The 16,933-nt window shown below is 43.9% G+C and overlaps 1 protein-coding gene across 1 annotated transcript in view; it reads right to left on the bottom strand.

The window, feature by feature from the left end:
* Positions 1-9,758: 9,758 nt before the first annotated feature.
* RAB6B (RAB6B, member RAS oncogene family) overlaps positions 9,759-16,933 on the bottom strand; it is a 112,007-nt gene continuing 104,832 nt past the window's right edge. Inside the window, exons 6-8 of the mRNA XM_073674331.1 lie at positions 16,828-16,921; positions 16,659-16,725; positions 9,759-10,487 (exon numbers count right to left, since the gene is read on the bottom strand). Coding sequence (XP_073530432.1) covers positions 10,423-10,487; positions 16,659-16,725; positions 16,828-16,921 — 226 coding nt within the window. The 3' untranslated portion in view covers positions 9,759-10,422. The remainder of the gene's footprint in view (positions 10,488-16,658; positions 16,726-16,827; positions 16,922-16,933) is intronic.

The following is a 16,933-nucleotide window of genomic DNA, read 5'->3' as shown; positions in this document are numbered from 1 at the left end:
GTACAGTTACGAGCCTCTATGTGGCGACGCAGCTGATCCCATAGGTTTTCTATGGGATTCAGGTCTGGAGAAAGAGCTGGCTACTCCATTTGAGGTTCCCCAGTCTCTAGAAGCCATTCCCTAATGATGCGACCTCGATGAGTTGGAGTATTGTTGTCCATGAAGATAAAATTAGGCCTGTCTTGTTCATGCAGAGGCACAATGACTGAATTAATGATGTTATTCAAGTAGTAGGTGCTTGTACCATTCACAAAGTGTAGGACAGTTCTGTATTGACTAGACACAGCTGCCCACACTAACACCACCACCACAGGCTCATATGGTGATAACAGTGGCTGATGCATATCGCGTTCCTTGATGTCTCCAACATAGTTGGCCATCATTTCTACTCAGCGTGAATCGTCTTTCATTAGTGAACAGTAGTGAGGCCCACTGGTCCCTCATCCAGCGTAGATGCTCCCTGGCCCATGCAAGACGAGGAAGCCTGTGAATGGTGGTGTGGTCAGGTACCCTTTCAGGTTGTCTAGCAGGTAGACCACTCTGATGTGAATGGTCTGATGTGACACTTGGGTGCCTCTCAACTCCCTTAAATGTGCCTTGAGATGTGTCATTCGTCATCCAGTTCCAGAGGGCATTGTGGACAATGAAGTGGTGGATGTGGCCAAAGGACGTCCACTTCTGTCATTCTGTGACTCTTCCAGTCTCTCTGTATCTGTTACAACCTGCTGATGACTCTGTGACCCTCTAAGCTCAGTGGCCACTTCTGTCTGAGAACATCCTGCTTGAAGCCTCGCAATGCCGCGGCACTGGTGATCAGTTGTTAGGTGTCGTCTTGGTCTCATGAAGTCAGAATGTGAACAGCATGATGTGGAGAATTGTTTAATACCAATTCTAATTGAACCCTGAAATGTATTGAGTGATTTATGGATCAAACACCTGTTGTAAAGTTTGCCATTAAGTTCCTTGTTAGAGAACAGCAGAAAGTATTGAAACATTGAACAGCTGGTGCATTCAAAAGTTTAGAGAAGGTCACATTAAAGAAGTTGCCCATTACTTTATATTACCCTCCCAATGTATCCTCCCGGGACCCCTAAGGATTTTTCCAAATACCTTGCGTTGCTTTTTCTGCCTGTGAGCGGCTCTATCGCTGGCCGGTCACAGGCATCACGTGACCCTGCACTGATGTCACAACAAGTAAGGCGTGACTCAGCGCTGGGGTCCCCGTGGTGGCTGATGACGCCGCTCATAGGCAGAAAAATCGACGTAATCGCTGACCGCTCAGGCATCACGTGACTCGGTGCTGGGGTCCCCGCGGTGGCTCCTGGGTTGTGGGTGGGGTTAACCCCGTGTCACACCCATCATCCACCGCGCGCTTTCCCAATGAATGGGGAGAGGCAGAGCGCGCGGTGAATGCCGGGTGTGATGTACGGGGGGGGTGACCCCGCCCACATCCTGGCATCCACCGTGAAACCAGGAAGACAGAGACCCCCGGCTGTTGCCAGCACTTGTCGTGACATCAGCAGATGTCAGAGCTGGCTGCAGCCGGGGGTCATGTGATGCCTCTGACTGCCTGTGAGCAGCGCTATCACTGGCCGCTATCTGCAACGTAAGCTAATTACCCCCCCAATGTATCCCCCTGGGGCCCCTAAGGATTTTTGTAATCTAAAGTACTGGACAACCCCTTTAAGTTCACCTGACAAGGTTAGGGGGCATTTTCGGTTCATCCTAAAATTTCACACGAGAGCCAAATATGCCTAACTTTTTGTGAGGAGTGTATAACACATTACTGAACTTACCTGTGATGTTGCACATAGTAGCTGTTACTTCTGTGGGTGCCGTTTCTCATGTTTTATTATGGACACCTACAAGAAGCCTTGCTGTATAGAACGCCATTGTTTTAGATGGAATTTTCTGTCTCGTCAGACCAATATCATATAGGCCTCGGATGTAGTTAATCAGTAAGGAAGAAAGGCAATGCTTAATGGGGTTTTCTAGATTTAGAAAACCCCAGTCCCTTCTGCCTAAGGCCTCATTCACACGTTCAGTATTTGGTCAGTATTTTACCTCAGTATTTGTAAGCCAAAACTAGGAGTGGAACAATCAGAGGAAAAGTATAATAGAAACAGGTCACCACTTCTGTATTTATCACCCACTTCTGGTTTTGGCTTACAAATACTGAGGTAAAATACTGACCAAATACTGAACGTGTGAACATAGCCATACTCACCTTCCCCTGGTCCAGCACGAAGTCTCCCCTGCTGTTTCTGCTTTCTGTGAATGTCTGTAGTAAATATCTGAGCTCAGCTGCCAAGTTCACTGATTGTCTGCAGCGCTGTGGACAGTGATGTACATCGATAGCAGTTGTGGAGACTTAGGAGTGTGAGTGCAGTGGAGTTTTTTTCCTTTCAAAATAAGCTGCAGCCGTGGAACAGGTGTTTTCCAAAATTTGAAAGCCTCTTCTAAATAATTTGTCCAGGAAAAATACATATCCTGTTCTTTGGGGAAAGTTAAATTACAAACGGAGCCATGCTCGCCTAGAGGCACCCACCTGGATCTAGCGCTGGCTATGCTGGGGTCTACACAGGCACTTGAAATGGTAATGTTGCAGTCCCACCAGCTGCCGTACCGCTGCATTCTGTGACTGGCTGAAGTGGTCAAGTGACTTAAGCTGCATGTCATCAGATGTTTTATGATAATGAGCTACTCACAGTCCTGCCCACTGCTAACCAGTGTGGCAGGCAAACTTGACTACATGCCAACTGTGGCACACGTGTAAATCTACTATCACTATTTAGGCTCTCTAGTGACCCTACATACTAAAGTGGCACCTTTCTTACCTTTCCTTTTGATATTTCCAAGTGTTGTGAGAGGAACAGCATTGAAAAACAAAACAGGATTTTCTGATACTCGGTCACAAGATACTAGTGTGACCACCCGGTGGTTGTGATGTGGGTTGCAACCTATTAAGGCTTTGCTAGCAATATCATGATATTGTAATGCATTAGATGGAATTAGGGAGAACACATCTGTATATTACAGAGACTATAATGTGGGAAATACTTATTGCCTTTTTAGACAAAGTCAGTGATACTATAGGGCAGAAGTAGGACTCACAAAATACTAGCTACCATGCACTTCATCTGTATTTTGTGAATGCAGTTTACAAGAGTCAGTGGGGAGTTTTTGCTGTGCCCCCACTCTGTTCTCGAAATCAGTTCCACTCTATTTACAGCTTCACATCCCGCTGTTTCAAGCTTCAATTCCAGCTCTGTTCCCAGCATCACGTCCCGCTCTGTTCCCAGCATCACGTCCCGCTCTGTTCCCAGCATCACGTCCCGCTCTGTTCCCAGCATCACGTCCCGCTCTGTTCTCTGCATTCCTTCCTGCTCTGTTCTCTGCATTCCTTCCTGCTCTGTTCCCTGCATTCCTTCCTGCTCTGTTCCCTGCATCACTTCCCGCCCTGTTCCCAGCATCACTTCCCGCCCTGTTTCCAGCTTTACTTCCCCCTCTGTTCTCTGCTTCACTTCCCGCTCTGTTCCCTGCATCACTTCCCGCTGTTCTCTGCATCCCTCCCCGCTCTGTGCCCAGCATCCCTCTCTGCCCTGTTCCCTGCATCACTTCCCACCCTGTTCCCTGCATTACTTCCCGCCCTGTTCCCTGCATCACTGCCTGCCCTGTTCCCTGCATCACTGCCTGCCCTGTTCCCTGCATTACTTCCCGCCCTGTTCCCTGCATCACTGCCTGCCCTGTTCCCTGCATCACTTCCCGCCCTGTTCCCTGCATCACTGCCCGCCCTGTTCCCTGCATCACTTCCCGCCCTGTTCCCTGCATCACTGCCTGCCCTGTTCCCTGCATCACTTCCCGCCCTGTTCCCTGCATCACTGCCTGCCCTGTTCCCTGCATCACTGCCCGCCCTGTTCCCTGCATCACTTCCCGTCCTGTTTCCCGCATCACTTCCCGTCCTGTTTCCCGCATCATTTCCCGCCCTGTTCTCTGCATCCCTTCCCGCCCTGTTCCCAGCATTACTTCCTGCAGAGAATGATGATGATGATATAAGAAGTGCTGATGATGCCGTTCCCTAATATAATATGTAAAGTGGCCCCAGCGCGGAGCCTCACTGGACGATAATGGATGCATTGATTGGTCACGAATGCTGATCAGCAAATAATGTAATAAAACCTCAGATGTTTTAAGAAACCACTTGAGGTTTATTACGGTTCTGTTTGAAGTCTTCAGGGCAGGTTTACTAATGGAGCTTTAAGACTGTCAGAGTTGATTTACACATCTCCGTTTTAACTGCATGAGTGACACGACACAATGGACAATTGTGGCCAAAAGTATTGCCACCTTGATTATTTATTTCAAAAAAGGCAATATCTTTAGAAATCGTTGGATTAGTACCAACAGTGAATCTTTACAATATATTTTACTAGCATACCCAAATATATTCAAAAAATAAAGTTGTTGCCTTGTCTCCAACCTGCAGCCATTTAAAAAAAAAAAAAAGAAATAATGAAGAAGCCTAGAATATGACACGGAGTGGATTAAAGCAGGTTCTACACAGCCATGGACACAGATCGCAATATGTTGCTGCCACATTGCAGCGCAATACAAGTGAATTGGGTTACGTTGCGAACCTCCATAAAATAACAAGTCCTAGAGTATTTCCTTATTACTCTGCATTGTGCCATTTCTATTATTCCTCTTAGAAAAGTGTAGACAAATTTGGCACCTCCGTGTTACCATTCCTCTTGCTAGTAGGTTGTATCCCAACCTACTTTTACTAACGGCACTGTAGACCGTATCGGAGACACACATCAATGATGGAGACTGTCAGAAGCCTGTTTACTCCTCTCATCGTTTGTTCTTTTACCCCCGTAAGATATATTTTACATAAAACCCTGTATGTGAATGCCATAAAAAGACTTTTCATATACTTGCCTAATCTATAGCAGATGAGCAGGCTCCGAGGAGTGGTCGGGCAATTTTGAGATTTTATTTTTTTTTTCATTTATGGTGTTTACTGATTGAGTAAATTAATTTTAGACTTTAATAGGGAAGTAGAGGAGTGATTCAAATTTTTATGCTTAATTTTTTTATAGTTTTGAAAACTATATTTGTTATTTTATTTAGGGGCCTGGAAACTGCGATCATCTGATCGCCTTTACTATATACAGCAATACTTTGATATTGCTGCTTACAGGAAAAATCAGTTTTTTTTTTAAATTCCAGACGCAGGCGAGGTTTCAACAGACCGCCATGATGGGAGACCCCCGACTGCCATAGCAAACCATAGGCATCCCGAAATCACGTCACAGGGGGGCTGATGGGCACCCCTCCATGCTTGCATGCTGTAAATGCCACTGTCACAGATTGACAGTGGCATTTAATGGGTTTTGCAGCCTCTGGACCCACACCTGTTAGAGGCAGATCCTGGCTGTGCATCACAGCTGTTATCTGCTGGGTATGGAGCTTGCTTAGTCTTCAAGCCTACTCCATACTCAAGCACCCGACCTGCACCGTACATGTACTGTGGATGTTGGGAAAAGGTTAAAAGTCAAAAAGTCTTACAGATATGACATAGTGAAATAGTTCTTACTAGAGAAAAGCGAATCAATTCGATTAAAATTGAATTTGTCTGCTTTTTAGGAATTTGCAGAACCTGTCGAACTTGAACAATAATTGATTCTCTTCTTTTGAATCGCCAAAAATGGCTGCTGTCTTTTTTTACACATTGCAGAAGATTGCATCAGCCAGCGAAGAATCACATGACCTTAAGCATGCTATTCCATATTGCTTTACAGCTATCACATCAATGGTATAGCGCAGTCAATCAGGGGGTACTGTCATGGCTTGTATAAAAGCAGAGGCAGGGAATGCAGCACCCATTTTCTGGTGAATCTAGATAGTGAGAGGATGTCACAACTTAGTCATAGAGATAGGAAGAGAAAGCAATAAAACACTGAACAAAGTGTACTGATACTGTGTGACAGCACAGCAGTAAAAGATGGTCACCCATAGTCATGTACGTTGAGATCACTTCACCAAGGCTGTGTTTGCATTAAAGAGCTTAAAAGTGGTTAGATATAGTCCTAGGAGACCTCACAGTGTTATACACGTATTTTCAGAGCAACTGGAGACGTTTTGACTGTGCAAATCGATTTGTATCTAATTTCTTGGCAAAATTCGGGGAAGCTGACGAATTTGAATTTCTGAAGATTCACTCATAAATTCTTACCCTTATCTTAACTTTGGTATAATGTTATATGTAAATTACATTTTCCTTGGAAGAAAAGAAAACTATCTGACTAGTGCCACCTATTGAAGGAAGCTACCATATACAGTGCCTACAAGTAGTATTCAACCCCCTGCAGATTTAGCTGGTTGACACATGTGGAATTAACTTGGCATTGTGACATTTGTACTGTAGATCAGCCTGGAAGTGGGAAATGCACTGCAGCAAATTTTGTTTTTGTTTTTTTTTTTTTTTAAACGTAAAAAGTTAATTCAGAGTGTCATTTATTATTCAACCCCTCAAACCACAAGAATTCTGTTTGGTCCCCCTAAAGTATTAAGAAGTAGTTCAGGCACCAAGAATAATGAGCTTCACATGTGTGGATTAAAGATCTCTTTTGCCAGCCTTTTCTGACTATTTAAGACCCTCCCCAAACTTGTGAACAGCACTCAGACATGGTCAACATGGGAAAGACAAAGGAGCATTCCAAGGCAATCAGAGACAAGATCGTGGAGGGTCACAAGGCTGGCAAGGGGTACAAAACCCTTTCCAAGGAGTTGGGCCTACCTGTCTCCACTGTTGGGAGCATCATCCGTAAGTGGAAGGCTTATGGAACTACTGTTAGCCTTCCACGGCCAGGACAGCCTTTGAAAGTGTCCTCCCGTGCCGAGGCCAGGCTTGTCCGAAGAGTCAAGGCTAACCCAAGGACAACAAGGAAGGAGCTCCGGGAAGATCTCATGGCAGTGGGGACATTGGTTTCAGTCAATACCATAAGTAACGTACTCCACCGCAACGGTCTCCGTTCCAGACGAGCCCGTAAGGTACCTTTACTTTCAAAGCGTCATGTCAAGGCTCGTCTACAGTTTGCTCATGATCACTTGGAGGACTCTGAGACAGACTGGTTCAAGGTTCTATGGTCTGATGAGACCAAGATCGAGATCTTTGGTGCCAACCACACACGTGACGTTTGGAGACTGGATGGCACTGCATACGACCCCAAGAATACCATCCCTACAGTCAAGCATGGTGGTGGCAGCATCATGCTGTGGGGCTGTTTCTCTGCCAAGGGGCCTGGCCATCTGGTCCGCATCCATGGGAAGATGGATAGCACGGCCTACCTGGAGATTTTGGCCAAGAACCTCCGCTCCTCCATCAAGGATCTTAAGATGGGTCGTAATTTCATCTTCCAACAAGACAACGACCCAAAGCACACAGCCAAGAAAACCAAGGCCTGGTTCAATAGGGAAAAAGTCAAGGTGTTGGATTGGCCTAGTCAGTCTCCTGACCTTAACCCAATTGAAAACTTGTGGAAGGAGCTCAAGAATAAAGTCCACATGAGACACCCAAAGAACCTAGATAACTTGGAGAAGATCTGCATGGAGGAGTGGGCCAAGATAACTCCACAAACCTGTGCCGGCCTGATCAGGTCTTATAAAAGACGATTATTAGCTGTAATTGCAAACAAGGGTTATTCCACAAAATATTAAACATAGGGGTTGTATAATAATTGACCCACACTTTTATGTTTAAAATTTACTAAAATTCAACTGAGCAACATAACTTTTTGGTTTGTAAGATTTATGCTTCTGTTCATAAAACCTACTCTCGTTTGCAGTTTGAAGGCTCTAACTTATTTGCATCTTATCAAACCAGCTAAATCTGCAGGGGGTTGAATACTACTTGTAGGCACTGTAAGTCAACATATGACCATTTCACAAGTTTTGGAATGTTTTAGACAAGTCAGACACCTGTTTCAGGATTTTTGCCTCTCATCAGTGCAGAGCAGGTTTGTCCAGCTGAGACACCTTAATAAAGCTTTGGGGGGAAGCTAGCTGAGTAGAGTGTTATTGACATAACTCCATGGAAATATTATGCAATATTAGCTCTGTTGTGCTAGGAAAGACTTCCAGCTTAGCCACCTCCAATAGTTGGCGGTAGCTAGCCTGTAAGTCAACCTTCAACCCTATAAGAAGCCTTGCAATATGACAGCAGTTTCAGGATACTTACTGCTCAACAGATCACAGCAGGGTTTGGCTGACTGAAGGAAAGATTTTATCTTCTCCAACAAAAAGCATAGTTGAATGTTTTCCATTAGTTCATTGCCAATAAGATTCCATACCCAGCTGCTATCCATAAACGGGTTGTCCAAAATTGGGAAAAAATGTTTTGTTTTTTTTTTCCAATAACCGTGCCACCCCTGTCCGCAGGTTAGGTGCATAATTACCCATTCACATCAATGGAGCACAGCGTTAATACCAGACACAACTCATGGACAGGTGTGACGCTGTTTATGGAAGGAAATTGCCATATTCTTCTGATTCTAGAAACCTCTTCAAAGGGGTTGTCCAGGACCATTTTTTTTCTAGGGGCCTAAAAACGAACACGTAGTTGCTAACAGAGGCGACTACCCGCCTGCTTTACCTCGCGCCGGCTCAGATCCTGCCGGAAATTCAGCTGCTCCACGTCAACAGAGCAACTCTACTTCCAGGCTGCTCTGTTGACGGAGCGTGACTTCCAACATCATGCTGATTGAGTCGGCTGTCAATCAGTATGAAATCGGCAGTCATGCCCCGTCAAAAGAGCAGAGTGGAAGAGAAGCCAGTGTTCTGTTGACATGACGTCAGCGGAAGCCGCTGGATCTGCCGGCAAGAGTGGTCTTTGATTGCTCAGCGCCCGCAGGAATCAGCACTGGGCACAACAGGCAGGTAGTTAGCAACTGCATGCCTGTTCGTTCTTAGGTCAATAGTAAAAAAAAGTAAATAGTCCTTGATAATTTCTCTAAGGAGAGCCAGAACCCTCTTTACCCAGCAAAGCTGTTGTAAGTTCAAGTAATGAGATAACCTCCTTGATGCCACCAGTGTACAATATGGAGCAGCCAAAAGCTGAGGAGCCGCTGGATGGGGAACACAGCCCAATGGGGTTGGGACCAATCTGATTGGAAACTCTTTTCTCCACAGCCCTATATTAAATTCAAGGTTGTTTCTATGGTGAATGTACTTGTGGAAGTAGATAATCGCATGTCAACGACCCAGTTTCCTATTCTGATGTTGTCCTGTCTGATTAGTCCTCCTTGCCCATGGTTCTATATTCATCGCACTAGTTCTCAGATTGATCAACTCTAAGACCACTATTAGAATTATGAAATAAATGTTATGAAAGAAAAATGCTTTTATTGTGTGGTATTAAAAAGAACAAAGTAATGGGACTGATAGTCTATAGGGGTGTCTGGGGAGCAGGGCATGATCACCCCCAAAACATGTTCTTCAAAGAATACCCACCCAGTACATTATCACCTGTAATGTACACACATAATCCTGCGCGTAGAATTGGATTCAGTCTTTATTTACCTAGTGCTACATTTAGATAATGGACCATTAAATTGCCTTACCAAGCACAATGCTGTAAATTTGTACAATCCGCATTCATGTACATACATTATCCCCAATCACCAAATGAAAAATGCATATCTGTATCCGCCGATGAAACACGACCCCTTAAAATACCACGTGCTACACACATCCCGTCACATCGTTTTTGGCAATTTTAATAAAGTACAATTATATATATATTACAACAAAAAAAGTGGAAAAAAAAATATAACGTCAATGTTATTAACAGCGGGAATTTCTTTGTCTCCTTGTAAGAAGAGAACTGAGTTTTGGTATAAGAGGGGGAGAGAAGAGAAAGTATTTTACAGATCTGCTTGGATTCATCGTCATGAACTACTGGGGAGATATTGTGTATAATGTACACCTTTTTGGAAATTCTTTCGCTGGAGACTATCACACTTAGTGATCCATTCTATGTGTCTACGTCTAGTGGTTTGGTAGTAAGTGAATGATAATGTACCAGTATTAGGCAAATAATCTGTTCATTTCAAGGTGCGTTTATAAGGAGCTGGGAATGTGAGCACAAGAGGGCCAGAACAAAGAGACATGGTGGAAAAACGTGAAATGAGTCAAACATCTCAGAAGTGAGGGGGAAAAAAGACTGAGGACCAATACAAGAACCAAAGAAAGAAAGGCAAACAAGGTCTCCAGGGAAGGTGGGAGAGATCAGGAACAGTGGTGGATCTTGACATTCTCTAGATGTGGTTTCCGAATGTTTGTTTTTCCAGGCTAACCAATAGGAAGCATCTTGGGGCTAAGCTCATGGCCTCTGGCAGCTCACCTGTCATGCCCTGCATATTAACAAGAGCACCCGGCATCAGCAACTTGCGGTTCTTGGGGTTTGTCAAGTTTTATGTCAATCACTGTGGTGAAGGAGGTTAAGGAACATGAACAAACCCATTAACATGTATTTATCAAATTAGATATAAGACTGACCATATGGGATATGTGCACACAGCGCCCTTTTGCTGAGCTTTTTTTTCAGATGAAACTGAGCAGTGCCTCCAAGTTTTTTGAGGAGTTTTGCATTTTTGAGGAGGATTTGAAGAGTGCCCTCTTGGTTTCTGCTCCAAAACATCCTAGAAAAAAACCTCTGTGTGCCCATAGCCATGAACAGCAAAGTAGTTTACAATAGAAATGAATAGGAAGAGTCTTTCAAGTATTATTTGAGTGATTTTTCATGCATTTTTCGGAGCGGACACCTCAAAAAAACTCTGTCTCTACATACTCTTATGGATGAATTGGCCAATAGCCAACAGCTTTGCCAACAGCTAATTGTGAAAAACTGTTTGGCAGACAAAAGTGCACACACATAGAGCTGTATTGCCTGGTATGGAAAGTAAAAGGCAGGAGCACGTGCTCACCTGGCGGTGTTGTATGAAGGTGCAGCACCTGTAGACACGTGTAACTGCTGCTAGGACCCCATGGCTGGAGGAGAAAAACTTTTTCCAGATGATTGAGGGCTCATACTCACTTGCGAGTAAAACGGATGAGTGCAATCAGATAAAACATCGGATTGCACTCGGATCAATGTTAATCAATGAGTGACATCTCATCTGCGATTTTTCTCTCAGCTGAATTCTGGCTGAGAAAAAAAATCAGTGATTTGCCACGTATCTCGGACGAGACTCACCAATGCAAGTCAATAGGTGCGTGAAAAAAATCGCATGGCACTCGGGCCATGCGAGTGCCGTCCGATTTTCACACACCCGACTTTTTTAAAAAGCTGGCAATTCATCAGCCCCGTACACTTACAATACATCGGTACCCAACAATTTAGAATAGATCTACACACATAGAATAGATAGATAGAAAGATGGCTTTCATTATCACCTCTATGCTGATGACACACAGATCTACCTCTCTGGACCCGATATCTCCTCCCTACTAACCAAAATCCCACAATGTCTGTCTGCCATTTCATCCTTCTTCTCTGATAGATTTCTAAAACTTAACATGGACAAAACAGAATTCATCATCTTTCCGCCATCCCATTCACCCCCCCCCAACTGACCTATCTATCAATGTTGATGGCTGTCCACTCTCCCAAGTCCCCCAAGCTCACTGCCTTAGAGTAACCCTGGACTCTGAACTCTCCTTCAAACCACATATCCAAGCCCTTTCCACTTCCTGCCGACTACAACTCAAAAATATCTCCCGGATCCGCACATTCCTCAACCATGAATCTGCAAAAACACTAGTGCATGCCCTCATCATCTCCCGCCTCGACTACTGCAACCTCCTGCTCTGTGGCCTCTCTTCTACCACTCTTGCACCCCTCCAATCTATCCTAAACTCTGCTGCCTGACTAATCCACCTGTCCCCCCGCTATTCCCCGGCCTCTCCTCTCTGTCAATCTCTTCACTGGCTCCCCATTGCTCAGAGACTCCAGTTCAAAACCCTAACCATGACATACAAATCCATTCACAACCTGTCTCCTCCATATATCTCTGACCTAGTCTCCCATTACATACCCGCACGCAACCTCCGATCCTCACAAGATCTCCTTCTCTACTCCCCTCTTATCTCCTCCTCCCACAATCGCATACAAGATTTCTCCCGTGCTTCCCCCCTACTCTGGAACGCTCTACCCCAACACATCAGACTCTCGTCGACCGTGGAAACCTTCAAAAGGAGCCTGAAGACCCACCTCTTCCGACAAGCCTACAACCTGCAGTAACCACCGCTGCATGACCAACTCTACCCTCACCTAATGTATCCTCACCCATCCCTAATAGATTGTGAGCCCTCGCGGGCAGGGTCCTCGCTCCTCCTGCACCAGTCGCTGTCACATTGTGTTGAAGATTATTGTACTTGTTTTTGCTATGAATACCCCTTTTCACATGTAAAGCGCCATGGAATAAATGGCGCTATAACAATAAGAAAATAATAATAATAATGTCACTCACATAAATAATTAGTACCGTGACAGTGTTGGTTACTGTACTTGTCATTTATTGTTAAATTAAAGAATTTATTTAAAAAAATTGGCGTGGGATCCCCTGTAATTTTATAGTCTAGCAGAGGTTAAGCAGACAGCTGGGGCTGATATTTGAAGCCTGGGAAGGGAGTAATACCCACGAGCTTCCTAGGCTACTAATATCAGCGCCCCAGCTGAATACTTAGCCTTTGATGGCTATTAAAATGGGGGACCCCTAAACAAAAACTGACGTGGGGTCCCTTATTTTAACAGCTAGCAAAGGCTATGCAGACAGCTGGGGGCTTATATTAATAGCCTAGGAAGGGGCCATGAATATTGGCCCCCTCCCAGACTACAAACAGCAGCCCTCAGCCGCCCCAGAAATGGCGCATCCGTAAGATGTGATAATTCTGGCACATAGCCTCGCTCTACCCACTGCCCTGTAGTTATAGGGTTGGGGTTGGTGTCAGCTTATAATGCCAGCTGACATCAAGCCCAGGTTAGTAATGGAGAGGCGTCTATAAGACACCCACATTACTAACCCCATAGTGGAAGTGATATGTAAAATAAAGACCCACACCATGAATAAAATATTTTATTTGAAATAAACACAGACACCCTTTAATCTTCTAAATGAAACCATACTTACCATCACGCCCATTCCAGCTGAAGACAATGGAATTTAGAATTTAGGGTTTAATTTAGAAGATTAAAGGGTGTCTGTGTTTATTTCAAATAAAATATTTTATTCTGGGTGTGGGTGTCTTTTTTTCACATATCACTTCCACTATGTGGTTAGTAATGGGGGCGTCTTATAGACGCCTCTCCATTACTAACCTGGGCTTAATGTCAGCTGGCATTATAAGCTGACACCAACCCCAACCCTATTACCCCACTGCCACCGCTACAGGGCAGTGGGTAGAGCGAGGCTAAGTGTCAGAATTGGCGCATCCAATGGATGCTCCATTTCTGGGGCGGCTGAGGGCTCCTGTTTCTAGTCTGGGAGGGGGCCAATATTCATGGTCCCTTCCTAGGCTATTAATATCAGCCCCCAGCTGTCTGCATAGCCTTTGCTAGCTGTAAAAATAGGGGGACCCCACGTCTTTTTTTTTGGGGGGGTCCCCCATTTTAATAGCCAGTAAAGGCTAGGTATTCAGCTGGGGGCTGATATTAGTAGCCTGGGAAGCTCCGTGGGTATTACCCCCTTCCCAGGCTTCAAACATCTTGCCCCAGCTGTCTGCTTAACCCCTTTTGACTATAAAATTACGGGGGACCCCAAGCCAATTTTTTTTTAAGAAATTCTTTAATTTAACAAGTACAGTAACCAACACTGTCACTGTACTAATTATATATGTCACTGACATCTTTCTATCTATCTATTCTATTTGTGTAGAATAGATCTATTCTTTCTATTCTAAATTATCGGCTACTGATTTATTGTATCTGTACGCGGCTGATGAATTGCCGGCTTTTAAAGAGACGGTGCGTGAAAATCGCATAGCACTCACATGACACTTGCATGACACTCGGCCGTTTTTTTCGGTCCACACATATGGGTATGAGCCCTTAATAGTAGAGGACGATATCACGTTGAACGAGCTGCTGTAAATGAGAAGCCTTTTGTTTTCCAAAATGGTTCTTTATTGTCCCATCATGTTTCGACATTGGACCGTCACCTTTTTCAAGGTAAAAACTAATATACTTGGTTTTTTACCTTGCTAACGGTGCCGAAATGCGTTGGTACAATAAAGAACCATTTTGAAAAAACAAAAGGCTTCTCATTTAAAGCAGCACAGCCCATTCAACATGATATCATCCTTCTCTACTACTAACAGCTAAATGTGGGGCCTGTTAGTCCTGGGTGCCACCTATATCTATTTATTTTGATGAGGGAACCATTGTATGAATGCCTGGTTTTGCACCTTTGTATTACTTTAATGTGTTATCAGAAAGTGACCTATTGTTTAAATCAGGATTTCTGTATAGTAATTTTATTCAAATTGTTGCCATTTTTTATTTTCATATCATAATCTATAGTTAAAAAATGTAAATATTATAATTTTCACACTGACCACTAGGGTAATTATATACTCATACTTCTTGTTCATTATGGAACACTTTTCAGAAGTCTCATTATCACAGGCAGGATTACAATGACAGGTAACACCTCTATACACAGCTGATAACACAGGATCCACCAATCACAATGGGCGATGTCGCAGCCCCCTGCTCCCTCTTCCTTCACAATGACCTTTTCATTAGACGCTTCAATACAAAAGATAGGGTCTTCGTCAGTGTATTGTTGCTATAATGAACACGTGAATATTCTGAAATAACATGAAGTACGAGTCTAGAATACACCCATGTGAAAACTACAATATTTCTATTTTTTTTTTAATACAGATCGTGATATTGGAAACAAAAATGAACATTACAAAAAATTAAAAAATACATCTAACTAAAAGAGGTTGTCCACTACTTTAACATTGATGACCTGTCCTCAGGATAGGTCATCAATGTCTGATCAGTGGAGGTGTGACACGCTGCAGCCCCGCCGATCAACTGTTCTAGGTGCTGGTGGTGGCCAGAAGTGCTCAGTTACAGAGCTGCTCCGTCTGCTGATAGTGGCCGTGGCTGGGTACTGCACATCTGTTCTCTATTGATTTGAATAGGGGAGGTGGGGCAGTATCGGCCACGGCCATTATCAGTAGACGGAGCAGCTCTGTAACTAAACAGTTCCAGAACAGCTGATTGACGGGGCTGCAGGGTGTCACACCTCCTCCACTATCCTGAGGACAGGTCATCAATGTTAAAATAGTGGACAACCCCTTTAATGACTGTTATTTTAATTTCATATAAAAAAAAGTTACATTCATAAATGTACAAACAAAATATAACAGCAGCACAGTGCAAGCGTGAAAATGTATGCAAACACTGAACACATGAAGAAAACGCTGGAAAAACAAGAAAGCGCAATAGGGTCTTATCCGGAGTAAAAGGAAATCAGGGTGCTGGGAAATGCTCGCCTGATAGAGCTGTGTGAAACACAACAACTCAAGCAGCTGATAATGTCGTCTGCTGCAGATCCGAAGAGAAATAAAATGGAGCAATGGGGTTCACTGTGCTGCCGATGGATTAAACCAGGAGACCAAGGATATTCCTATGCAGTTTATTGTCAATGCATTTCAAAGTTATCCAACTTCTTCATCAAGACAAAGCACAAGTGCAAGATACAACTAAAGCTCATGGTGGGAATGTAGCCTTAAGGGCAAGTTCACATGTAGTGGCCACAGCCCAACTGCAATGTCAACATTGCAGCCACCATATGTGAACTTGCCCTTACGGCTACGTCCTCACGATGAGCTTTAGTTGCATCTTACACTTGTGCTTTGTCTTGATGAAGAAGTTGGATAACTTTGAAACGCGTTGACAATAAGCCGCATAGCAATATCGTTGGTCTCCTGGTTTCATCCATCAGCAGCGTAGTGAACCTCATTGCTCCAATATTGAACATATGAAATTTGAACTGCATTACTGCTAAATAAAATATGCTTAGAAAAATGGAGGTACTTAGTGCATAAATTGGCCAATTCATGAGAACCCATCAGCCGCAATGCATACATCTCTACACTAGCAGTGGGCTGCTGTATTCTTTTGTTTATATATTATGCAGTCATAGCAGCTTGTACCTGTTCACACTTGCCGTATTCTATTCGGAAGTGCTGGTGAGTTTTTTGATTAAATAGTGGACAAATAGCAAACAGCGTCAACTTCTCGCTCCAGTTTTACAAACTGACATGTGTGGTAGAAATGGCTCTAATTTTTGTTACAAATTGTTAATAAATGTGCCACAAAGCAGAATAGACGTTATTTGGAGTAATATGTACCAAAAACAGGCACAAATACAGTATTACATATGGCCATAGAGTCTAAAGAATTTCCATACAGTAGTCACTTTGCTCGAACAGAAATGAAGGGGCACATCGCTCAGTGCTTATGTTCCATCGGCTTAGTGATTGGTGAGGGAATCAGAGCAAGGACCCCCACCAAAAGAACCCGGACGAGAACTTCAGTCTTACATGCCTCGAAGTATAATATTTCTAGCAAAGGATACTTCCATCCTTGCTCTTCTCTTCTGTGCACTCCATGCCTGGCAGAGCAGAAGCCACCCTACGAAACAGCTAAAAGGGAAAGGGAACAATACATAGAATATTGCTGGTGCAATGTCAATAACCTGGAATAGCAGGAAAAAAGGCGATCTAGATACCATGATGCGGGGTTACCTGTTTAACATTGTATCCAGTTTTGGCACTAGTTTCAATAAACATAACATTTAGCTCTTTAGCCCGTTGTTCTCCTTCCTCAATGGTGATCTGCCTGATGAAACAG

The sequence above is a fragment of the Phyllobates terribilis genome, unplaced genomic scaffold (assembly GCF_046119375.1).
Source record: "Phyllobates terribilis strain yellow unplaced genomic scaffold, ASM4611937v1 Scaffold_3__8_contigs__length_932513732, whole genome shotgun sequence".
Taxonomy (NCBI): domain Eukaryota; kingdom Metazoa; phylum Chordata; class Amphibia; order Anura; family Dendrobatidae; genus Phyllobates; species Phyllobates terribilis.
The sequence above is the reverse complement of the archived record's forward strand: the minus strand, read 5'-3'. Positions and strand labels throughout refer to the sequence as shown.